General features: G+C 38.4%; 1 protein-coding gene across 4 annotated transcripts in view; it reads left to right on the top strand.

The window, feature by feature from the left end:
• adgrg1.L (adhesion G protein-coupled receptor G1 L homeolog) overlaps positions 1-27,173 on the top strand; it is an 84,675-nt gene that overhangs the window by 56,441 nt on the left and 1,061 nt on the right. For 3 of the 4 annotated variants that reach the window (XM_018258104.2, XM_018258107.2, XM_018258105.2), the window contains exons 4-13: positions 8,716-8,794; positions 12,817-12,931; positions 13,091-13,210; positions 14,313-14,429; positions 18,428-18,461; positions 19,833-19,933; positions 20,266-20,387; positions 22,701-22,966; positions 24,027-24,135; positions 24,632-24,900. In XM_018258104.2, the coding sequence (XP_018113593.1) occupies positions 8,716-8,794; positions 12,817-12,931; positions 13,091-13,210; positions 14,313-14,429; positions 18,428-18,461; positions 19,833-19,933; positions 20,266-20,387; positions 22,701-22,966; positions 24,027-24,135; positions 24,632-24,900 (1,332 nt within the window). Of the gene's footprint in view, positions 1-486; positions 5,228-8,715; positions 8,795-12,816; positions 12,932-13,090; positions 13,211-14,312; positions 14,430-18,427; positions 18,462-19,832; positions 19,934-20,265; positions 20,388-22,700; positions 22,967-24,026; positions 24,136-24,631; positions 24,901-27,173 lie in introns of those variants that run through there. The other variant, XM_041590270.1, reaches the window with a different exon arrangement.

The raw sequence follows: 27,173 nt of genomic DNA, 5'->3' as shown, positions 1-27,173 counted from the left end.
TGAAGGGTATATCGTTCCAGCATTCAACGAGATACAATTAGGATAAATGGAGTATGGGCGCCTTTCAGATGATTGGCCCCCGTATTAAATATGGAGTAAGGAGACGGACCCATTTCAAATGAATGTGCCTCCGCAACATGTAACTGGGCGCTACTCAAATGAATAGCCTCCGCACAGAGAAAGCTGCCTATAAATTTAGGGCGCCGATCAGATGACCGGCCCCCAGCTTGTGCGCACAGTGTTCGTGGGGAAGCGCAGAGCGCTGATGAGTAGCAGAAGTTACGTCAGTTCGCGTCACTTCCGGGTTATCGGCATATTACAACATGCGGCATGGCGGCGGATCACCTCTCCTTGGTGTACACGCCGATGTCTCGGTCCCCAAACGCTGCGCACTTAAGGCACAAGTAAGTCTCATTTTATATGCATGGGTGCAGAATGAAATACTTAAGGAATATAATAAAGTCCGGTTCTGCTTGTGTCTTTCAGTATGGCTGACACTGCACCGGAGAAAGGGGAAGTAAAAGGCAAAGCTAAAGAGAAGGCTAAAAATAAAGATACCCCAAATGAATCACCAAAAGATAAGAAAGAAATGGCTAAGAGAATGTTGCAAGTTATTTGCTTGGGCTGTGAGAGCAAATTTTTGTCCACTGAAACAAATAAATTATGCGGGGCTTGTAAGGAAAAGATTAAAAGTACAGCAGGCACTACAGCTGGCTCTGAGGAATTAATGTCCTGGATGAAGGATGCAATGGTGCAAGCTTTTGAATCCTTTAGTCAGGATAAACGGCATAATGATGCACCTGCTGAGGAGAGCCTCCTTTATGACAGTATCTCCTCTGATGAACCAGGTCCATCAAAGTATAAGCCAGATTCTGAGTCAGAATATTCAGATATGGAAGATTTTTTTCCTATAGAAGACATAGATTCTCTGATATTGGCTGTAGGGGAAACAATGGGATTGGAAGATACTTCAGAACCACCCAAAAAATCAAGTAAACTTTTTGCAAACATAAATAAACGTAAAGTATGTTTTCCACTGGATGAAGCTATTAAAGGCAAAATTAAGAATCAGTGTTCTAATTTGGATAGAAAGTTTATTCTTCAAAAGAAGTTTAACATGTTATTTCCTTTAGATGTGGCTGATTCTAAACCTTGGGATAATGCTCCTAAATTGGATCCTCCTGTAGCACAAACAATTAAAAGAACAACGCTTCCCCTAGAAGACAGCACAGGTCTTCGAGATCCGATGGACAGGAAGGCTGATGGGGCTTTACGGAAAGCCTTTCTGGCAGCAGCAGCAGGATTTAAACCAGTGGTGGCTGCAGCTTCAGTGGCAAGATCCCTAAAGGTATGGATCACACAGCTAGAGAAGGAATTGAAAAAAGGGGTGTCAAGAGACAAATTATTGGCAGACCTACCTATGTTGTCATCAGCAGCTGATTGTCTTACTGAGGCAGCCTTAGCCTCAATAGATATCTTATCTAAATCGACTACATTCGCAACATCAGCAAGAAGAGCGATATTGTTAAAACCATGGATTGCAGATATAGCATCAAAGAATCGCTTACTTAATCTTCCATTGAGGGAGAAAAATTGTTTGGATCCGAACTCGAATCTTTGGTGGAAAAGAAATCCGATGATAAGGTAAAATGTTTACCTCAAGACAAAAGAAGTGCTAAACGCCCCTTTCGAGGGTTTCGTACTTCCTATAGATATCGGCAGGACTGGAGAAATCAAAAGACATCAAAGGATAGATCCTATAATCAGTTCAGAGGGCGATCCAGTAGAGGAAGAGGCCGCACAAATTTTCATCAGCGACCATTTTTAGCATGACGCCAGACGAGTTGGAGGGAGACTCAAGAAGTTTACAGCAGAATGGACAAAAATAACATCCGACAAATGGGTGCTACAAACAATAGAAAAAGGTTATGCCATAGAGTTCGAATCATTCCCCCCAACAAAATATATAAAAACATATCTTCCAAAAAGGCAAAAAGAAAAGAACGCTATGTGTGCGGCGATTCAGGACTTCAAAGATCAAGGAGTATTAATCCAAGTACCTCAAGGAGAAAAATGTATGGATGTATATTCTCAAATATTTTTAGTCCCGAAACCAAAAGGAAAATACAGAGCAGTCATAGACTTGAGGTATTTAAACAACTTCATAAGCAAAAAGAAATTCAAGATGGAAACTATGCAATCTACAATACAAGCTCTTCGAGAACAAGAGGAAATGGTAACACTAGATTTACAGAACGCATACTTGCACATACCAATAAGACCGTGTCATCAAAAAGTCCTAAGGGTGGCCATAAGAGGATCCACTTTCACAGAGCACCTTCAGTTTTCAGCACTACCGTTCGGAATATCAAGCACACCAAGAGTGTTTACAAAAGTATTAGTGACCGCTGTGGCCTTTTTAAGAACACAAGGAGTCTCAATAAAACCATATTTAGACGATTGCCTTATAAAAGCAGATTCTCAGTCCATCCTGGGAGAACATGTAAATCTAACAGTACAAGTTCTTCAATCATTGGGATGGATTATAAATTGGGAAAAATCCAATCTGCGTCCATCAACAAAAATAAAGTTTTTAGGCATGATTCTAGATACCGAAATAGGCAAAGTTTCTCTACCATTGGAAAAGGCTTGCAAGATCAAAGACAAAGTGAAATTGTTGCAAGAAAGAGAAGTGTCTTCTATAAGACAAGTAACAGAGGTCCTTGGACTTTTTTCAGCAGCCATAGTAGCCGTTCCCTGGGCCAAAGCTCATATGAAGGAGTTGCAGGAGTTTCTAAATATGATATGGGATTATCAGAAAAAGTCCTTAAACAAAAAAGTTCACTTACCACAAGAAATAAGGAGGTCACTTACCTGGTGGATGCAGACAAAGAATTTAATGAAAGGAAATCAATTGTTCCCTGGGCCCACAAAATTAATCACAACAGATGCAAGCAAAAGAGGCTGGGGGGCTCATCTTCAAGATATTTCAGAACAAGGAAGATGGTATGACAGATCTTTCAGCCAATTCATTGGAGTTAGAGGCAGTTTGGAGAGCCTTAAAATCTTTTGCCCCATATATAAAAAACGAAAATTTTCTGGTCCATACAGACAATGTAACAACAGCATTTTACTTAAATCATCAAGGAGGTCTAAGAAGTCAAGATCTTATGCACAGAGCAAAAAGAATATTCAAATGGGCAGAACGCAATTTAAACAGCCTCACTGCTCGACACATTTCAGGCCATTCAAATTTCAGAGCGGACTTTTTAAGTCGCAAAGATTTACATCCAGGAGAATGGAGTCTAAACCAAGAGGTGTTTTATCAGATTTGCAAACGATGGGGGTTTCCAGACATAGACCTCATGGCATCAAAACAAAACAAAAAAGTTCCAAGATTCTTCTCACTAACAAGCAGTCAAGTAGAAGTAGCTGTGGATGCGCTGGCTCAACCCTGGAGTTTCAGTCGTGCTTACATATTCCCACAATTAATTCCATTAGTGGGCAGAGTAGTCAGGAAAATACGACTAACCCCAGCGGAAATAATTCTAATAGCTCCAGCATGGCCAAGGAGGAGTTGGTACTCAGAATTAATCCAACTATCCATAAGCCCACCATGGCGTTTGCCTAGGAGGAAGGACCTACTGACTCAGGGGCCGATCTCCTATGCAGACCTGACTCCATTACAACTTACCGCGTGGAGACTGAAAGGGATGCGTTAACATTACAAGGCATTTCCCCAGCGGTAATCGATACCTTACTACATAGCAGGAAGATAGTTACTAATAATATATATCAAAGAATATGGACTCTGTTTCGAAAATGGTGCATTAAAAGAAAATAGTTTCCGGAAACAGCCCCCATTTCCATGATTCTGGACTTTTTGCATGATGGGTTTAGAAAAAATCTAGCCCTGAATACAATTAAAGTTCAGATAGCGGCGCTAGAAGCTTTTAAGAACTTGGCATTAGCAGAACAACCATTAGTAAAAAGGTTGGTAAAAGCAATGCAAAACATCAAACTAAAAAGCAAACCATTAACACCAGTATGGGATTTAGATATGGTGCTTAAAGTCCTTCAGAAAGCTCCCTTTGAACCATTAAAAGAAGCTACATTATTTCATCTTACAATTAAGACTGTATTTCTGGTAGCCATTTGCTCGGCAAGAAGGGTTGGTGAAATACACGACCTGTCCTGTAAGGAACATTACTTACAAATTCTTCAAGTCAGGATCATTCTTAAAGCAGACCCTTCATTTTGACCTAAAGTTTCATCAAATATTTATGTTAATTTTGAAATCGTCTTGCCTGATTTCTATCCGAAGCCTTAGAATAAACATGAAGAAGATCTTCATTTTCTGGATGTTAAAAGATGCATTTTAATGTATCTGAAGAAAGTACAAAAATTTAGAATATCTAATTGCCTGTTTATAACATATGCAGGTATAAGAAAAGGGAAAACCACATCAAAGATGTCTATATCCAGGTGGATAAAACAGGCAATTACATTTGCATATACGTCACAACAAAACCAGTTCCATTGGGACTTTGCTCATTCAACTCGGGCAGTGTCAGCCTCATGGGCAGAAAGTGCTGGAGTTTCTGTGGACCAAATCTGCAGGACAGCGTCCTGGTCAAGCTTCAAAACCTTCTCAAACCATTACAGACTCAACGTGGGTACACCCAGGGAAGTGGCTTTCGCAAGCTAAATAACCCTCCCATTACTACTGCTTATCAACTCTCTATAGTAAGTGCTGCCAAGGGACGTGAGGGAAATAGGGAATTTAAATTGCTTACCGTAAATTCCTTTTCCCTCAGTCCCGAAGGCAGCACATTTTTTTCCCTCCCTTATTAAAAACCTTGGCATTAATGATGTGTATTGCTTGTTAATCACTGAGGGGTATTGGGGGAAGACACCTTTATAGGGAGAAAGGGGAGGAGTGTTTTATTATGCTGGGTGATGTTTTCCTACCCTAGGAGGAGCTCTCTCTATAGTAAATGCTGCCTTCGGGACTGAGGAAAAAGGAATTTACAGTAAGCTATTTAAATTCCCTATTTCAGGTTTTTGTATACTGGTTATCTTTTATAGAGGGGAAGGTAGGTTAGTAACTGGGGTCACTAGACCACCTAGTTATACTTTTTGGCTTTCTTATTGTCTTTAAAGGGGTTGTTCCCCTTTGAATTAAATTTTAGTATGCTGTAGAGAGTGATACTCTAAAGCAATTTGCAATCGGTCTTCATTTCTTATTATTTGTGGTTTTTGAGTTATTTAGCTTTTTATTCAGCAGTACTCCAGTTTGCAATGTCAACAGTCTGGTTGCTAGGATCCAAATTACCCTAGCAATCATGCATTGTTTTGAATAAGAGACTGGAATATGAATAGGAGACATCCTAAATAGAAAGATAAGTAATAAAAAGTAGCAATAACAATAAATGTGTGTGTGCCATCCTACTTCTTTACTATATGGAATAAGGGAACTAAGTCAAGCAGCAAGGTTTCTGGATAGAGCACCACCACCATACAGCCATAGTCTTTTAAACTATTGTATGCAACAATAAATTTGTAGCCTAACAGAGCATTTGTTTTTTTAGATGGGGGTCAAATTTCTATTTAAATTCTATTTAATTCCCCCAGATGCTAATGTAAATAGTTTTAATGCTATGGGCCTTCCTAGTTTGGGATATTTTACCTTCATCCCATATAAAATCTACTTATTGCAGAATGCAATGCAGAACTGCAAAGTAAATTTCTGCATGCATCCGATTTAATTCTAAATATAACCACATTTACATTGGCCTATTTTTTTTTTAACATATCTCTGTTTATTAGTTTTCATAATAAAGCATACATGTTTCAACATTGGATAAAGTAAGCAAGATATCGTTGTTGCATTACAATCAATATGTCATGTCAGTTTACATATCTGATCATCTGAAACAATGTTGATAATGAAATGCTGTATTTAACCTTTAACCAAAAAATTAAAATAAAAAGAAATCATAAAAGTAAAGTTTCATAATTTTTGTTAAACCACAATCTCAAATTGTCGTGCTATTATATCATAGTGATTAGGTACATGTTTTCCTAACTGTATCATTTTGACAATAAAAATGTTCCAAATAGTTCCATTGATTTTTATCCTATGGGTAGGAGTCGGTATCAACTAAAGGTGGCCATACACGGGCCGATAAAAGCTGCCGACAGACCGTGTCGGCAGCTTATTGGCCCGTGTATGGGGGCCCCCGACGGGCTTCCCCGATCGAGATCTGGCCGAAAGTCGGCCAGATCTCGATCGGATGGGATTAAAAATCCCGTCGGATTGCGGCCGCATCTGTTCGTTGATGCGGTCCCGCGATCCGACCGCCCGTTTGGTGAACGCTAGGATCCGATCGTTGGGCCCTAGGGCCCACGATCGGATCAGCCCGATATTGCCCACCTCAAGGTGGGCATATCGGAGGGAGATCCGCTCGTTTGGCGACATCGCCAAACGAGCGGATCTATCCGTGTATGGCCACCTTAAGTTGTAATGGAAAGGAAGAGGACTTTTTAAAATCTTCCCAAGGTTGCCAGATAATGTCATGGTACTCTCTTTTGTTTTTTACTATCGCTGTTAAATGATACATTTCCTGGATATAGTTGAGTCTAAATATAAACTGAGGCACGAGACAGCCGGAGAAATCCAATTAAGTGCAATAACCCATCATGCAGCTGACCATATTTGCAACAATAAATAGTTAATCGACTTGTCAAAACCAAGAAACAGTTCAATAAACTGTGTTCTGGGGCTCGTAATACAGGATTGTGAAATACCTCCAGTGTTGGACTGGCCCACTGGGATACCAGGAAAACTCCCGGTGGGCCCAGGTGTCAGTGGGCCCTCCTGCTTCTAACTATTTAGCCTATTTCATGATCCTTACCTATTCCTTTATGGGGAAAAATGCTTAATAATGGAAAAATATAGTAAGTAGATATAAAAGACTAGAAGAATAAGAGGCTGAGAGAGGAGAGGAGGAATAATAGTTTGGAAAGTGTGCCCACTGTCTAAGGTTTTCTGGTGGGCCCCTGGCATCCCAGTCCGACACTGAATACCTCTGTCGCTATCTGTACTATAGCATTCAAATAATTCTCCACAATCGGACAAGTCCACCAAGAGTGTTTATAATCGCCTATCTCTCCACAACCTCTAAAGCATTGTGGGGTCGAGGTAGAACAAATACGTTGGCCTATTTTTTAAAGGATGTGGCAGTCTAGAAAACAAGTGGTCAAGGGCTTAACATTGTCTGCAGTCAACTCGGCTTTACAACATGATTTTTTTAGATTTAAGCTGAAGGAAAACCACAGACTATACAAGACTATACAAGTAAATTGAACTTTCTGTTCACCTTTTGATAAATATACCCCTAAATGAGGGTTGCATAGTGTAATCACATAAAAGGTATTTAGCATGGTAGGAAAACCTCTCCATGATTTTAAATGTCATTTTTTTTGTGACTTCTGCTCTGTTGTATACAGTACCGTATATACCCGAGTATAAGCCGAGTTTTTCAGCATCCAAAATGTGCTGAAAAAGTCTACCTCGGCTTATACTCGGGTCAGCGGTACCCGACCCGCATTGCCGAGATTGCAGTCACTTTTAATCATTCCTATACCAACAGTACACTTGGGGAGAGACTGCAATATCCCACAATGCCCTCTGTTGGTTATATGAAAGAATAACAGTGACTGCAATATCACACAGCGCCATCTGTTGGTTGTATGAAAGAATAACAGTGCGCCCTCTGTTGGTTATATGAAAGATTAACAGTGACTGCAATATCACACAGCGCCATCTGTTGGTTGTATGAAAGAATAACAGTGCGCCCTCTGTTGGTTATATTAAAGAATAACAGTGACTGCAATATCACACAGCACCCTCTGTTGGTTATATGAAAGAATAACAGTGCGCCCTCTGTTGGTTATATGAAAGAATAACAGTGGCTGCAATATCACACAGCGCCATCTGTTGGTTATATGGAAGAATAACAGTGACTGCAATATCACACAGTGCCCTCTGTTGGTTATATGAAAGAATAACAGTGACTGCAATATCACACAGCGCCCTCTGTTGGTTATATGAAAGAATAACAGTGACTGCAATATCACACAGCGCCATCTGTTGGTTATATGGAAGAATAACAGTGACTGCAATATTACACAGTGCCCTCTGTTGGTTATATGAAAGATTAACAGTGACTGCAATATCACACAGCGCCCTCTGTTGGTTATACGAAAGATTAACAGTGATGGCAATATCACACAGCACCCTCTGCACATGGTAGTGGGACAGTGGGACAATGCGCACAGTAATCCGTTTGGCAATTCTCTGTCACCATCAACTTTGCAAAGAAGTCCGGTTGATCGCTGGGGGGGGGTCGCTTTGGCAGAATGTGCGCTGCTGGGAGACAGGGCTGTAGTTGTGTCTAGGCTTATACTAGAGTCAATACGTTTTCCCAGTTTTCATAGGTAAAATTAGGTACCTCGGCTTATACTCGGGTCGGCTTATACTCGAGTATATACGGTATCCCTACAGTTTCTGCTCAACATAAACCATTTCGCTCTAATATGGATAAACTGTTTTTATTTTCATTATAGTTTATTTTCATTGGTTACTGTGTGCTTACTGTTGTACAGAGTTCAATATTATTAACAAGACAAAAACTGCTTTTCCCTTTTCAGATACCAAGTTTGTGGATCATGAAATATCTGAAGTCAGCCAACTATTGGAGAAGCCAGGTGTCGCCACCAATGGCCGAGTGTAAGTTATTAAAATATGTTTCACGGTCATAGACAGTAAGAAGGAAAGCTATATTTTACCTGGATTAGTACAGGTTTGGGATTCATTATCTGCAAACCTATTATCCAGAAAACTCTAGAAGGCCATGTCTCATAGACCCTGCATAGAGTAGTTGCAGGGGCTAGTGCATAGGTTAACATGCAGCATAACAGGTGCAGAGTTTAATCAGTGGGATGCAAAGTATTATTGGGCTGAAGTCATATAGCGGTAATGTGTCTTCCTGTATAGTAATTCAAGTCAAACTACCATATAAAGAGAATATAATGAAAACAAATTGTGCTTATTTTTTTCTAAACTAGTGACATTAGATTGAAAACAGAGCTCCATAACATTTGACTCTTACGACTGCTTTATCACAGAGCAGTAAATATGGTCTGTGTTTTGCAGCCTCATGCGGTATTTATCTGCCTATACAAATACTGGTGCACCACATACTACTCTAATATGTGTGAGTCAGATCAGATTTGTTGTAAGATTTGATGAATTACAAATGCTATAGTCTAAATAAAAACATGAAAAACTAATATTCAAGTGTAGGTGATACAGTTTGGGCTGGGGTTCTGATATCTGGTGGCTTCTAAGAACAGGATATTGTATAACTAACAAACTGTTAACATAAATACATAATACATCTTCAACTTTTATAATAAAGATATATGCGAAATGTGACAGAAAATGACAATGCAACACATGATTTAAATCTTCTATAAAAATATAGAATTACGTGAGGCAGTATTCCTTTAAAGGCAATTGATCTTACATATTAACGGCTCAAGTGCAAAGTAGTGGCAGGTTGCAATGTGCAAAAAAGGTGTGGGCAAACTGTCAAGTTTTTTTGCATGGGTGCACCTATGCTTCACTTGCCAGTACAGGAGCAGGTATTTCCCCCACATGTAATAAAAGGCAGTATATGTGCCCAGGTGCAGTAACCCCTGGGAACCAAAAAGATGTTTGCTTTTAAACAGGTGAACAGTAAATACTACGCTCTGACTGGTTGCAATGGGTTACTGCACCTGGGTAAACGTAGTGTATTTTATTAAATAACCTGATGGAGCACAAAGACCTGCACTTTCCCCATCTGCATTTGTCACGGGGTTGGCCTGGCACAGGCACATAGGTGTGCTCAGTAAACAAGCACTAAAGCTGGCCATAGGCACAAAGATTAAGTTGTATGAAACAAAGGTTTGTACGATTTTCTGACCATGTGTGGATTGTGCCAACATTTTTCATACCATGGTGATGGTCATTCATTCAATTGGACAGGTTAGAAGATTTCTGTTGGCTAACGATAATATCTCTGCATGTATTGCTTATCTGACGATATTAATGCGATCACTACTATTTGTTGGACATAACTTCCATACGATTGCTGTCTGTTAATGGCCAGAACATTATCTGTCTTGTTCTTTCTACCACTTCATTTAAACTGAATGGTTTGTCGGATAGACAAAACGCAGGAAACAAGTCGGATGAAGTCGCAGGCAGCAAAATCGAATTGGACTGAACGAAAGTAGCAGGTAAGAACCACACGACACGACTGTTGGATGAAGACACAGCTTTTTGCGTTCACATCTGACAGTCGTGTCGTTTCGGATGGAATTTAGTTCTTACCTGTTACTGTTCGTTCAGTCCAATTAGATTTTGCTGCCTGTGACTTCATCCAACTTCAATCCAACTCATGCGTGGAGTTCAGCCCTTAGGGTGTGATTTTGTACCCCTTGTGATGTTGTGTTGTCAAATTTACCCTTTATACTAAATGCCCCTTTAAGAGCATTAGACACAGCCAATTAAACAGCCAGTGTAAAACTTCAAAATACCTGCACCAGAATTAAAATGTGAGTTTAAACTGGTAATAAGTCACCCATTATAAATGCCATTTTTCCACATTAGCCAATTATAATTAAATTTGTTTACTCAATACTTACTCTTGTGTCTCATGACCAGCTGGATATAATTAATGTATTTTATGCTAGGCTGTGTATAATTCCGAGAGTGAGGAGCAGTCATCTGAATATAAAATGGTGTGTTACTATAGCATTCTACAACTTGGCCCCTTCAGTGAATGGGAAAATTTCATTATGAATGATTTTAGGTTTTCTGTAGAAACAGATAAGCAGGGAGCAGTATCAGAACATGAATTGAAAAATATTGTCTGTAAAGGAATATTTTGTGGCACAGTGCTGAATTGTTAGCCCGCTGTCTCAGATCATCGTTTAAATGTCCCACTTTGCCTCTTCTGTTCTTCTTGCTCCTCGGAAAAAAAAATTAAACATGGACGTGTGTTCCACTGTACCACTTCATTTTCTGTAGTAAATGTCTCAATGTCTTAAATATATTGATAATGGGTTGAGTGCAGAGGACCTCTTGTATTGCTTTATTATACATTTTACAAAAGGGACTAAGTTTTACTTGCAGCCAAGTTTGGGAGTTCTACTTTGAAAGCAGCAAGTAAGTTGCAGGTAAAACTAGTCCCTTTTGTAAAATGTATAATGAAGCAATAGAATTCTTTTGAAGCATGCCACAGTCACTCATATCAAAGGAGGACAAAAATGCAGCTACAACACAGGTACAGGGACTGTGTAAAGCATAGGGGAATGGAATGGAAATAAACTGAATTGTGCATAGATTATGTGTATGTGTAGATTATAATGAATAATGCACCCACTACTGAAATTTATAAAGATATTTGTAGTCACCTCGGAGTTACGTGACCTGTGTATCTTTTATATGGTCTCGTAACTCCTCGGTGACTTGTAATATCTTTATAAATTACGGTAGGGGGTGAATTATCCACTATATAATACACAAAAGCCATGAATATCTTGTAAATTATATCCTTATAAACGGTTAGTTCTGATGTCATCAGTTATAAATGGTGAGTTCTGATGTCATTTCTGTCACATGACTGAAACTTGTGTATTATAATAATGTACCCCCTGTTGTAAAATATGAGGATATTAGATGTCACCTAGGAGTTCCATGACCTCTATAAAAACACTCTGCCTTGGCGTGTTTTATATGGTCATGGAACTCCTCTGTAACTTATAATATCCTTATATTTTACAAGAGGGGATATTTTATTCACTATATATATTTTACAATGGAGGTATTTTATTCACTATATTATACACAAGGACAGGTTTATTATTATTTGTAGCTTTGGTTCTAGCAATTCCATGTTAAAATGTGCATTTTCTTGCATTGATTATTGTTGTTTTTTTTATTAAATTCATGATTGTTTTTTTCAAAGAATCTGAAAAAAATATCAAAGCCCAAACCCCAGCTATGAATATCAATAAATGTACCCCTTATACAAATTTAAATAGCAGTCTAATTATATTGTCTATAGTCTGGAATGAGGGAGAACCTGCTAAGAATAGGACATTTTAAACATTATAAGTTAACATAAAGGTAAACAAGTTAACAGTCAGCTCACAATCACGCATTGAATAAACTGGAACCTGGAAATACAAAATCTGTAGGGCTAGTAATTTTTGAGAACAACATAGATTAATTGATCTAGTTCATGTATATCCATTATTAAAAATATAAAGGATAATAAAAACATGTATGCCTGTTGTGCATGGGGAATTTGAAGGGGCAACATTATATTGTTTGACTTGATACATTTATTGTAAAGGCTGTTTTCTCTAGGGTCAGTCTTGAGAAACCAGAACAATAAATGGAATGTAACAAGGTCACAGAGTTTCAAAAGGGGCTGATAAGTATTCTACCTCATGGCAGTGTGCCTATTCCCATGGTAGGCTAGACAAAACGCCTCCACTTTATTTTCTGTAGCATTTCACAGTCATCATGTCTAGCAATGTTTTTAAATGTTGTAATTACAGGTGAAAATGAATGCATTAGAAATACAGTGAACTGAGACAAATCCTAAAGGCATAGTTAATAAACAATTTGGAAAGAAAGCAATCGAATACACATTAACATACATGAACCTCATCTGAACTGCGCTTTTGTTTTAGGCTGCGGCATTGGATTGATGAGACCCTCTCTGGGGTGCAGTTTAAAGGTAACAGTCACCACTTTGGAAATGGTACTCTGCAGGCATCAGTATTCAAGCTCAACTCTGTAGATGTGGTAAGTAATACAGAGGAGAATTTGCACCATAGCACCTCTACATTGTTTCCTATTTAACATATTAATTCTATATTCCTAATGAATATTTAATTTCTGTACAAAAAATATGACGTCTCTTGACGTTTCTAGAGCTTTATAACGGTTCGCTGTGTTTTACAGCTTCAATCCATCCCCAAAAAGATGGGAATTTCTGTATCTGTTCCAAAGCAACTCATAGAAAACGGTGGCAGTGGCAAGAGGCTCCATGTGGTCACTGTTCGTGGGACCTCTGTATTTAAGGTAAATTTAAAAAGCCAGTCAATGCTGTGACATAACTGTATCCATATGAAAAAGACACACAGACATGAGCAAACTCAACAGCAAGGCATAAATTCCATTTCAGCAGCAACTGCTGGTACGATAGCAGAGGAGGAAACAGTACAGAGAAACACTTCCTAGAAGGTGAATAGATTACATGACTGGTGCTAAGGTTGCCTAAATCACAGCACCACATATCTTAACCACTATGCAAATGACAAGATTAAATATTCTCAGAGTAAAGGAGAGACATTGAGGGTTGGGAAATTGACAGCAGAGTGCCAAAATATTTTGTTTTGGCAAAACACAATGGAGAGAAGGAAGTTGTAACTTTGTTTTAAACAAACTGAAAGAGAAAATAGAAAGGAGGCTTTGCCTGAACGATAAACTGTATCAAATACAGGTTCATATAAGCCTTCAATTAGTTTCATAATAGACATCTCTGTTGATATTTTTAGCAGCAGTCTGTTGGGGAAAAACTATGAGCTTTGTGTCTTGGTAACATTAAGAGCCAAATTCTGTAGTTGCTGTTTAACCAGAAAAAAACGATTTTTAGCGCAGAGAGCAGTTGGGCTTTCTGCACCAGTGATGAGAACCCCACCTTGACTTGTCACAAAAATGCAGGTGCAAGAATGGTGGGATTGGAACAGGCAAAAAGAATGATGCTGTCATCTGAGTGATTTTGTTTTTTATGGATGTGGTTCCATATGCCTATGTGTGTTGTTGCTTTAACATAGGCTCATGTCAAAGCTTATACCTATGGATATTAACTACCTTTATTACACTAGTAAATTAGATCATGTTATGACTCTCAGATTTCCCCATGGGTATGATGATCTTTTACAACATATGTAAAAAAAAATTTCAGTTTGAGGGGACCAACACACAATCCCACATGCAGATGGCATTGCAAAACATAAACCAGTGCTTATGGGAGCAGTGGTTTACTGGGGCAAACAAGTTAGGGAGATGATGAAATTGTGTTCCCCCACCTGTGGACCTCTAGTGATGCCTCTGCCCTTTGTGTTGTGTAACCACTGAACACTTTTAGCATGAACCCTCTAAATGTAATTCTCATTCCCAGGATGCAGCCAACAGCACAGTGCTTGGAGACAAAGTGATTGGTGTCAGTGTGGAAAACACAAAAGTCTCCAATCTGTGTGAAGATATAATGTTCGATTTTGAGCATCAGCCTGTAAAGGTAAGAACATTTCTGAGTGACACTCTTTTTTTAATCCTGATTTCTAGATATTAACACAGCGACAATGGGAGTGGTCAATATTGACAAGTGACGTCTTGAGGTACACAGTTGCAGTACAGCAGAGCTATCCAACTGGAGACCTGCAAACTGCCTATATGAACACAGCCTGCCCCAGGGTGTAACATACTCCTTTAGTAACAACAATTAGTCTATGTTTTATGCGAATGATAATATATATGTTCATCACTTGCAATAAATCATGTCTGAACTTCATAAATATGTGTATGTGAAAAAGGGATATTTGATCTTTGTCCAATTCAATATAAAACTATACTTTAAAGTCAAATATAAAAATGATGTTATGACAGTAGATTATGAACTGGAGTGGTGGATGAGTATGTCCTGGTTTGGTGGATCTTTGCAGCAAGTACTTTAGCAGTTAGTATTTGTTACAGTTCATTTTGCATTGAGACCTGGCAAACTGAGAGTAAGCTTCTGTTGGGATCCCTGTGAATTAGATCAGCCAGCATAGAAACAAGTCAAGCTACTGTATAAAATGAGTAGCCGAGGCGCCAACAAGCACTTCATCAGTTTGGATAGGTACAACAAGGCCCATGACAGTATAGGTTCAAGTTCTTAATACTGTTGGATCAAGCTTGCACCTAAAACTTGCACCTGCTTAGTAGTAAATGAGGTCTAGAGCTGTGAATTTCATGAATCCTCATGTCACATTCTGCTTGGCTAAACATGCTAGTTAATGTATACTCAAAAACTATGCTGAGTGATCATATGACATAATGTGGCTGTGAAACTTACTGTAAATTATATTTTCCTTTGATCTATATCTTAATGAGACTATGGTTAGGCAACAGAAAATCATCCTTCTCCATGCATGACATCAGTATGGTTTTAACCCAAAATGATGTTGCTTCTTGTTGTCACATTGTCTTTTGCCACAAGTATGAGAGTAGAAAATGTGCTGGATACGCTTAACTTCATGAGACGATGGTTACAGGTTAAGTACGCTGACTCAAACTATATTGCTCAAGACAGCAAATATGTTCTCAATGTACCTTAGTGGTGCATAGAGGTTCAGCACTATTTTAGAATATTTTCTTTCTACATTTTTTCACAGAGAGCAATTTTCTGCATGTATGCCGCTTAGTGTTTGGTTGGCAAAGTGATTGTTCTGTTAGTAAACAAGTATATACACATTTTCATTAGGAGCACTTCATTAGGGAGGGATATGTACACATGCTTGGGTATCTTACCCAACTCTTTATTCCTCTGCCAGATACAGGGGCTAGCACATTCATAGATCACATTTGTACATTTTCTTTGGATGGGCAGTCAAAGCAAAAGGAGTTAGATTAGGTACTGTGCCTCAATTGTCAAATTACCAACTGTGTTGCCCCCTCCCTCCTTTGGGGCATCAGTTTGAAGTCCAAGTTTGAAGTCTATTTAGGTTTGTCCATTTAGTTTTGTTGAGATTTGGGTAAAAACACATTTTATGTCCTAGATGTAAGTTTATATAGTATATTATATATTAATATTAATAATACACCTCAACCCACTTACTAGGGTTCTGGTTCTTTTGAGCAAGCAGACAATGAATCCACACCAATAAGCGTATATTAAAGTGATATATTGTAAAATAAATCAATTGATTGTTATACATAAATGACTACATTTAGACTAAACAATAATTACAATATTTACAGTTATGCATTACACAAGTCTACATTATTGTTACCAAAAATGCAGGGGAGTAGAGGTCAGCTTCATCTCTGTCTTCCCCTCTGGTCTGCATTCCTCACATGTTGTCTTATCCCAGGCTCCTCTGGCTTCTCCAGCTCTCTCCTTCCTCTCAGCTGCCCAGCTCCTCCTCTCAGTTCCCAGCGTGCTCACCTGCCCCCACAGAAACCCTCCCAACTGCCAAGATGCTGTGATAAACCCCCAAATTGCCTACATCCTGTTGAGCAAATTTTCTCACATACAGTAAGTTGATTTATGGTCCCCACAGCAGACATAGGACTTTGTTAAGATAATTGGGGCTTCATGTAAGTTCCCTGGCCTGGATGAATGAAAATCTTCATAGTCATATCCCTGAAAAATTGTTTTCCAATTAAATACCAAAATGAAAACGGACATTTCTTACATAGATATTCTTGAAATTATGGGTGAATGATATATCCACAAATATGTATATATATATATATATATATATATATATATATATATATATATATATATATATATATATATATGTAAAAATCCAAGAAATGAGGTGCACACTGGGAACATTTACAGTAGTAAAAAATCTAAATTTTATTTAATACATGTTTAAAAGCAGGTCAACGTTTCGGTCTTCTCCTAAGACCTTTATCAAGACCAATAAAGGTCTTAGGAAAAGACCGAAACGTTGACCTGCTTTTAAACATGGTTTAAATAAAATTTAGATTTTACTCCTTAAATGTTCCCAGTGTGCACCTCATTTCTTGGATTTTTGTATGCAGCAGTTGGATGGTAGCACCTGGGTCAGATGTTTATCGTTTATATATATATATATATATATATATATATATATATATATATTGGAGTGCGGTTCTATGTGAATAATTATAATTATATTATTCACTGTCTCTATTTGTAAGCATTTTAAAGGGACCATGTTGTTAACCACATTCTTTACAACCAGTAACCAGCTTGACTTTTGTTTTTTTTTTTTACTGAAAATCATTTTTTTCCTTGGTACCTTCAAGTAAACCTTAAAGTAAATGATTAGAAATTAGTTCAGTTTTTGCTAAAAGCCTGAGCCCTCTGCTTTATCTATCCTGTTACATTATAATTTCTGAAGCCTTAATATTGCATATTAAAAAATAAGGGGTCATTTATCACCCCAGGGAGCTCAAATACACGAATGTGACCCTTGGTGCTCATTCTGGGAGCACTTGCACTCCCCTGTGTAAAGTTATAAGTAAGACCATCTTTTCTCCTTAGCAAATTCACAAGTTATAAGCACTCGTATAGTGAATATTATTCTTCTGTGGTTAATAAATAATTTACTGTAACTGAACCAACTTGAATGTATGCAGTGTCGAACTGGCCTGGCGGGACACCGGGAAAAAAACCCGGTGGGCCCCGACCCTCAATGGGCACCCGCCGGGCCAGTCCCCTATCCGCAGGACCGCCTGTGCGTGCGCTCGGCACCTGTTGATTTAGGAGCGCCGCCTTCACGCAGGCGCGTAGAGTGGCGCCTTCATCCATGAGCACTTGGCGCGTCATATAGGGGGGCGAGGGGTCGGAGGGGGCCCTGGACATTAGTCCCGGTGGGCCCTGGGCCCCAGTACGACCCTGAATGTATGAATTTCCCCATTTAGCATAACTTACAACTCTGCCACTGTCCATTGGGTTATTTTTCCTATGTAATTTTGGGCAGTTTTTGAAGGAAGTTAGTTTACATAAGTACATCAGCATATGTAACTGCGTTGTGCTAGTAAGCTAGCCGCAATGTGCATTATGCATTAGGACCATACGAAGGTGTGAAAGTCAGGGGGAAATAAAAACCACATGATTCTGTGAATAGATATTGGCTAAAAAGCCTGCTGCATTTAAGCTATCATAAGCATTGTTTCTGAGATATGACTGAAACCTGCAACTTAAAAAGCAAACGTAAATTCTTAAACAAGATTTAGTTTGTGCCTTTTACGCAGCTCCATGTGGGTATTTATGTAATACGGTGTGAAATATTTGCTGAAACATACTACATGCTATTGGCCTAAGAAACTATCCTAGCTGGTCTCCTTTTATGAAAATAAACTGTACGGTGTATGACACAGAAGGTGAAACTGATATTTATGGATTGTAAAGTAGTACTTAGTTCCAAAAGGTTATTTTGTGTACTTCTAGCAACATCACTGCCCTTGACCATTTGCTATATGTATGTTTTGTGACATTAATCCACTCATAAAAAGTATTTTTCTTGTTTCTCATTACAGACAAATTTTTCTCCAGTCTGTGTTTTCTGGAATGGTAAGAGAAAATGATGGAGCCTAATTTGTGTAATCCTTTCATTGCCTACTATCTAGAGAGTTGTATGTAGTGTTCTCTGTACATCACAAACTGTAACTGCTTAATAATAGTTTCAAGTACTCACCAATAAAATATGTATTTACAGTGTCCAGTTGGTAGCAGATACATGTGATAGATTGGGTTTAACCAAATATCTACAGTTGAGACCAAATGCAATCCTCTCAGCCCTAGACTCTTTACCAAATTAGACAAAGGTTATTCATTTCATCATCCTACATTTATGTAAACAGAGGTTTTCAGATATACATATCCATTCAGACTTCTATTTATGTCATGAATCTTTTCAGTAAAAATGTGTGTGTTTTTTATTTCTCTAAAACTTTGCCAATTAAAAGCAGTTGAGTTCCCCATAGAAGTCAATGGGAGCTGCATTGATCCTGTTTTTTAGCCATTCACACTTTTAGAGGTTTTTGTATATTTTTTTTTTGCTAGTAATTGTCCGAAAAACTCAAATATATTAGTGGTTTTCATATTTTTTTTAGTGCATTGTTCAGTGTTTTTTCAGGCATTTGTGGTTTTAGAGGCATTTGGAGAAATGAGTTTATTTGTGGTTTCAAAAACCTCCAACCTCCAAAACCAGTAAAATGATGCTAAACACTAATCAGTAACGTAACTTGGTGGGGGCGGGCCCTGGTGCGAGCCATGCAGACGGGCCCGCCCCCACCCTCGTGTGCGCTATTTTTCTGTGCCGCTGCAGCCGACTCCAGCCGGCTGCAGCGCGCACGATTTTCCGGGGGGTCCCTGCGGGGGTGGGGCCCTGGCCCATTTGCACCCCGTGCTCCCCCGGTAGTTACGCCCCTGACACTAGTCATAATCACTTATCATTTAGCCATAAGGTAATGGATGTTTTTGGACAATATGAGCACTGCATTTCTAAGTAGCAAAAAACAAAACAAAATACACAACACTATAGAGTTGCTCTGCAAGCATTGTATTTCCAAGCAAATATAGCATGACAAGCTCAGAATAGATTGGATATTTGAGTTAGTAACACAAACATAAACTAGAATTTTATATCACTTCTTACCTGAGAGGCACTGGGAACATAGTGTATTTAATAATAAGGAAAAATAAGTGAAGAACCTTGGTGATTTAATAAACGTATATACAGCACCAGCCCGGATGCAAAGTGGCAGGGAGGGAGGTCGGAAGCCACTTCTCGGGAAGGACTGGGTCCAACACTGTGTATATATATGTAGCTGAGGGTGCATATGATCCCCAGTATCCATCACATAGTATAGATAGATAATCAAAGAGAAATACTGTGAGATGTTCAAGAGGAAGGTTATTTGTTATCTTTAACTTTTACAGAATCAACTGATGGATGGAGTTCATATGGCTGCAGAACATTTCCCAAAGAAAACCACACACAATGCAACTGCAGCCATCTAACCTACTTTGCTGTTCTAATGGTAAGTATTATTTTTTTTGTGTTTACCCCTGGAAACCTGTAAGCATGCCAGGTCTTTTAAGAATACCCCTTATCGTTGATAAATGGTATTCAGTGAGGGCCAGTAGTTTAGGGAGGGAAGCACTTCGCCTGGAACAGTAATTGTATTTTTAAAGGACTAGGCCCGATTGTTGTTTTTGCTCAGGGGCCAACCAACATTTTGCTTCACTTAAAAATTTGAATATTTATTTGTTCATTAGTCCTACATTATTCTTGATATCTATTAAGCAGATCAAATTATGGAACTACTTACAGATAATGTATTCTAACATACATCTGAATCTCCTCCATTAGCAATACTCAAGCCAGAAAATTTCAGAGGAGCACCTAGTATCGCTTTCTGTTTTGACGTTTGCTGGGTGCACCATCTCTTTCCTAGCTGCCTTTTTCACCATCTGCTGGAACTCCTGTACCAGGTATCTGTAGAAAAAACACATAACCTTTGTTAATGTACTAATATGGAGGCAGGCCCGGACTGGCAATCTGTGGGTTCTGGCAAATGCCAGAGGGGCTGCTATAAGGTCCCATAGAAAGTCAGTATTTAGTGGGCTGGTGGGGGCTGTTTGGGCTTCTGTGTGGGCTGATTGGGTCTCTGTGTACCTGAAATGCCAGGGCCTATTTTAATTCTCAGTCCGGACCTGTATGGAGGGCTCCAGGTAAATAGATATATGTGAAATAGTATTCATCTTCTAGGGTACTGAGTAAGATGAGCCATGTGGGGCAACAATACAACTAGTATATTGTATAGTATATAGGTTAATCATACACATACATTAGCTGTGAGTGGAAGTTATATACTTGGTTATATATAAAACAATCCATATGGTTTTTAATTCATGGTTTGAGATTTGGAACTGGAAAATAAATAGCTTTAATGTGCAGTAATGAGTTATGTGGTCAACTGGTTATTTTTAGCCACTAATGAAAAAAAATAATTTTATTAAGTCTCAAAACTGACTGTATAGACACTGCAAACATAATCACCAACCAGTCATCATTGCCTGCTTGAACTTCAAACTAAGATACAGGTACCAGGTGTTGCTGTGTAGGGTAGGGGTTCACAAGTTCTGTGGCTAGGAGACCTGAAGGCTTGTTAGGGTAAGATTTGTGGAAAATGTCTACTAATGTTTGTATATTCTCTATAGATAGCCATGGAATCCTAGCCCGAAGGTCACTTACAGTGAGATTGTTTGTGAACCCTTATTTAGTGGCATAGATACAAAGGAAAGCATTTATGGATAATTATTTTCGTAGAATCTAAAACATAATACCAAACATATGCTTAGCACCTGGCACAGAGGAAATCATCCAAAGGCATTTCTTTGTGCAAGTGGCATGTAGCAATTTTCTCCATAAATAAACCACTCCTTCCTTGACTAGGCTGTGGTTGTGATACACAGGCTAGTGCCACACATAGCAGATAAATGCTAGGAGCAGCTCCTATGTTGAGAATTGCCCCCTTCCTTGCCAGCACCAGGATCCATTGCGTCAGCTTAGTCACATTTTGGGGAAATCTGCTGCAGGTGACTGCACCCAGACCAATTCTTGTCATAGGGGCGGATTCTCGGCCTGTGTTTATCTGCAGCCAGGAGCCACTACGTGTGGTGCTAGCCTTAAAAAGGGGGTTACTCTGGATCACCTTTTGTATTCCAACAGATAGTGACCATGTCCAGTTTCAGAGAAACAAAGTGAAACCGTTATTTCCTTTTTTTTACCCAAATAATCAATATGGCAACAGGTATCCAAAATAATTGAGCAGATATAAGAGGTGACTCCACTAAAAAGGCATAAGAATAAACCTCCAAAAAATAATACCTGTTACTATTTTAATACATCTTCACCTACAGTTTTTTAATGTGTGAACCAAAGTTCAGATCTGCTTCTCTCAGCCTGCAAAATTATGCCTGTGTGCCTATAGCCTAAGCAACTTTTCAAATGGTCTTCATTTTTTATTTTGTTTTGTTTTTTAATTATTTTCCTTCTTCAGACTCTTTCCAGCTTTCAAATAGGGGGTCACTGAAGCCATCTAAAAAACAAATGCCTGCTAAAGCTACAAATCTATTGTTATTGCTACGTTTTATTACTCATCTTTCTAATCAGGGCCTCTCCTTTTTATATTCAGTCTCTTATTAAAATCAATGCATGGTTGCTAGGTTAATTTGGACCCTAGCAAACAGACTGCTAAAATTGCAAAGTGGAGTGATGTTGAGTAGAATGCTAAATAACTCAACAACCACAAATAATAACAGATGAAAACCAATTGCAAAATGTCTCAGAATATCATTCTCTACATCATACTAGAAGTTAACGCAAGGTGAACAACCCCTTTAAGAAAGTATATGATATACTAAACAATGATGGCACTTGAACATGAAAATAATAAACTTGTGACATTGAGCACTACCTTAACCTGATAATCTTTTTAATGCTCCACTGTGTGTTCTAAGTTTAGGTAACCCACATGTGGCACACCTCATTCTATCCCTTCCTGCACACACTTCCCATATAGTTGCACACAGAGACTGGCACACCAATATCAGTGGGACGACCACACTTGCAGTGTGGCTGTGCAAGCAGTGCCATTGTGATGGATGTTGGAAAAGGAGGTGGTAATTAATAAAGTGTATATCATTCAGATATTTTCACTAGTATTCGTGTCATACTATGGGGAATTGTGTGGCTTTGTGCAACATTTCTATATGTATCACCACTACATTTTTCTTTTATAGGAAGACACATTCAAATCCCACCCTCAATATACACATGAACCTTTTGGGTGCAGTAATGCTATTGGACTTGTGTTTTGTATCAAGCGCAGTGTTGGGGGCTTTTGAACTGCCTTCTGTTTGCAAGGGTTCAGGCATGCTGCTTCACTTCACCCAGCTCTGCATGTTCACATGGATGTTCATTGAAGGATTTAATATCTACAGGCTTGTGGTCAAAGTCTTTGATTCTACATCATTTGCCACAAAGAAACTAGCTTTGATTGGCTGGGGTAAGTGTCATAGATATTTTCTTACCTCCCTTACCTTGCAGAATGTCACATGGCAGTAACCTATATCCTTTGGGACCGAGTCATTAGCCCAGAAGTTTTAGGTGTATTTATTTGTTCCATATTTAAAGGGAAGCTCATATATCTTCTTCTTTGGACTCTACCTTAAGCCTCGCTACAGGAGAAGTTCAAAGTCCTAAGGGCAATGACACATGATTCTATTTGTTTTGCCGTAGCTACAAAATACCAAAAATACCCTTCCATAGACTGAGAATTGTCTTTGCTAAACCAATCAAATTTCTTAATCGCTTAAAAATGCATACAAAGGTAATTTTTAGCAATAACACATTTTGAATTTTAGCAGAAACAAAAGAAGTACATTTTATTCTTATTATGTATTCTTTAATAAACCACAGTTTATGGTTAAGCACCACTTGCAATCTCTTTACCCCATCATTTCTACTGGCACCGCACATGAGAGTTGCAGTTTATATATAACACCAAATGTTTAGTTTGGCACGAAATGCAGCTTGCACCAGAAACCCCACAGAATCAAGTGCTCCACAGATGTTGGCATATATTACTCTTTTATTCTTTACCAGAAGTCTTATCTATATTGAACAATAGAATAGTGGGGTGTTCAGTGCACTGCCACACAAAAAAAACAAGTTAGAAGTGCATCAATCCTCATACAGGTATACTGCTATTCTAATGAGTATCCGACAGAGCAAAGGTAGAGTAGAGTTGTTTAAGATATAGCATGTGATTGAGGAGAGCACTCTTAAAGCAGACTGTCTGCTGTGATTATGCTTCTTTGTTGATTAATTTACACAACATGTTTCATGTTGCCCTTTCTTAAGTGTCACACTTGAGAAAGGGCACACAAGGCCCGAAGCATGTTGTGTAAAGTAATCAACAATGAAGCATAATCACAGCAGACATTCTGCTTTAAGAGTGCTCTCCTCAATCTCATTTATATCTTAAACAACTCTGCTTCCTATCAAAAGCTTCATTGCATAAATGTTGCAACTTCCTATACTGATCCATATTTTCCTTTCCATAGGGTTTCCGGCATTAATTGTACTTGTCATCTTTCTGATGGATTTTGACAATTATGGCCTTTACAGTATAAATGTTGACAGGCCATCATCGTGTAACTCCAAAGCTTCAATGTAAGTGAACATAATGTTGACTTGAATGCTGGTTATAAACACGAGTCATATCCTTATATAACCTGTTTCAAAATCAAAGGGAAAACTCAGAGATGTACAATCTGTAATGCATCATAATTTGTTAAACTACAACATCCAGCACCTAAAATCAGGGGAATGCTGGGAGTTGTACTTGAAAACAGCAGGTAGGCTGCTGGTTAGAAATGCCTGATCTATGTAGGAGGTGTTAATATAATCAGAGCTCTGTACCTTTATCAACATTTTCTTCTAGGAGGCCCTTCTTATGCTGGGCAATTGCCTCTCTGCCCTGTCCTAAATTTGTCTCTGTTTAGACATGCAGCTATTCATAATTTTTGTTCTTATGGGAAGATGACTGTACCTATTTTTACAGTGTACACATATACTGAATGATTAAGCACCACTGCAATCCACTGCCTCAGTGATAATGTAGCTTTAAAGGAAAGTGTTATAATATACTGTGTCTTTTGTTTTCCAGTTGTTGGCTGACTAAACCGATCATTCACAAAGTGGTCAACTTGGGATACTTTGCCATAGTTCTCTTCTTTAACTGTGGAATGCTGGTGGTTATGGTGGTGCGTGTATTGCACATGATGCCCCACAATCGTAGGGAGCAGACCCAGTATTGTGTAACCCTTCTCGGGCTTATCTTTATGCTGGGACTTCCATGGGGCATAGCATTCTTTTCCTTTGGTGCTGTTTATCTACCTGTTCAGTACTTATTCAGCATTTTAAACTCCTTGCAAGGTGAGTAAGCGCAATAGTTTTGCATATTTATTTTCTGCATTACATTAATAATGCAGACATGGGCAATAAATAACAAATGAATATATAATGTTACAAAGATAAAGTGTCATGAGTTAAAATACATTCCGCTGCACTGCTTTGCATTTTTATCAGAGTTTTAAACAGAAGCATTTTTCTATGTAAAAGACATATAGATTTGCACATTTAAATTATATTTGAAGTTTGGTTTCATTAACAAAAATGCTGCATTTTTGCGATATCTACCTGAAAAGATAGCACAGAATATATTTAGATTCCTTCTCCTGCCTGTCTGGGGTCCTACTCCACTGTGCTGAGTAATCCAAGTAGTGCCATCACATGTGAGCTTGCAGAGGATGAAGTGGAGATCTGTGCCTCCAAAGATGCCCCCATTAGTTTCTCATGTGCGATCCTGCTGATTCACTGCACATGTTCTGTATTGTTGTCAGTTACCTGAGCTTAGGGATTGACTATATAAATAGAATATCAAAGTCAAAATACCAGGCTCATTAATTCTTATTAAATGGCAGTTTAGAAACCAGTGTAATGTGCATCAGAATTTAATACAGTATACAGCTCCATTGCATCAGCTTCTATGACATGTGAACCTCATTTTCTGCACACATGTGAGTGTCACTGATATCCAAGATGACCCTCCTGTGCTCAACTGTAAAGGCCTGGATCATTAGTTAAGTTAAAATGTAATAATAATAATAACACTCATTAATTCATAATGAATAATAATAATTAAAAACTATTATTACTTAGTTAATAAATAGTTAACTATTAATATGGTTAACTAATAATAGTTCAAATATGTAATTTCTACCCATATTTGTTTTAAGGAGTAGATGTAGATGTATACAAGTGGACATTTAGTGATAATAAAGTGGACCTGTCACCCAGACATAAAAAAAAGTGTACATTAAAAGCTCTTTTCAAACTGAACATGAAACCCAAATATTTTTTTTTATTTACTAGAACATCCATACACATAAACACATTTAAACATCTCAGCTGTAAATTGCCTGCCCCACCTCTATTACTTTCATTTTCCATTCTGCACTTCCTAGATGTCACTGTACATTTACAAGATCTTGTGATAATGCAAAGATTTCCTTAATGACAATGTTCACAAATGACTCCTGCCTGTTTTCTGTGACTATAAAATAATTAAATTATTTTATATAATAGAATTAATAACTTATATAGTGAAGTTTATTTTGCTTGACTAACATGGTAAATAGGTTTTAAACGATTTCCTAGGGTGACAGGTCCCCTTTAAAAGTCACCTTTTTGCAAGAGCCGTGGGAACCAGCTTGTTGCACATAAACTAAAATAACTCTAATTAGGCAAGAACACTGCGAAACCACAGAAACTCACACACCCCAAGGCTACACTCCCATCTTATTGGACTTTACATATATATAGCATCTGTGATGGTATTAAAAATACCCAATACATTTTCTATGAGGCAAAAAAATGTGCTTCTACGAGTTACACTAATGCAATAATATACTTCTCTCAAAAATGTTTTCAATACAGTCAGTGATAACTGTTGCTTTTGAATCTGAGCTGAATGCTAAGGATCAATTGCAAACTCACAGAACAGTTATGTCCCATGTGGCCCCCCTTAAAGTCACTGACTAACTCAGAGTTAGAGAGATGCAAAGCAGGAAGTTCTGTTCTATTATGTTAGAGATCCATTCACTCCAGCCTTTATATATTACATTTTTGGCTAACTATACTAGAATTTTTTTTTATTTTGCACAGCCAATCTATTTACACTGTATTGTTCCCGTAAAAGCAGTGTTTATCACTCTGTTCTTTGGTTCTGAATCTTGAATGTAGCAGAAGTCAGGTCTATTAATCAACTGGCTTCTGTTGCACTGCTTCAGAAGTCACATACAGATATTGCTTTCAATAGAAATGCATTTACAAATAATTTTAAAACCACTGAAAATGTTTCAATGGGCATTTTTGGCACATTATTTAGAAATAAAGCATCATTTGTGACTTTGCATTCCACTGCACGTGTCATTACTCTGAGAAGAGGTCTGCTCACCTGTTTGCAAGTACTGAGCAGCCTTACAGAATGCTGTTCAGTGTAATCCAACATAATATAGGTGGTGTTAGGGCTGGAACTAGGGGTAGGCAGCAGAGACACCAACTTTAGGGCAAATCTAATTTTGAAAAGGGGGCATTTTGCTCATTGTGGTGTGTACAGCAGGAAACTATTTTGCTGCTCCTCTGTG

The sequence above is a fragment of the Xenopus laevis genome, chromosome 4L (assembly GCF_017654675.1).
Source record: "Xenopus laevis strain J_2021 chromosome 4L, Xenopus_laevis_v10.1, whole genome shotgun sequence".
NCBI lineage: Eukaryota > Metazoa > Chordata > Amphibia > Anura > Pipidae > Xenopus > Xenopus laevis.
This window is presented reverse-complemented; position numbering and strand designations above follow the sequence as displayed.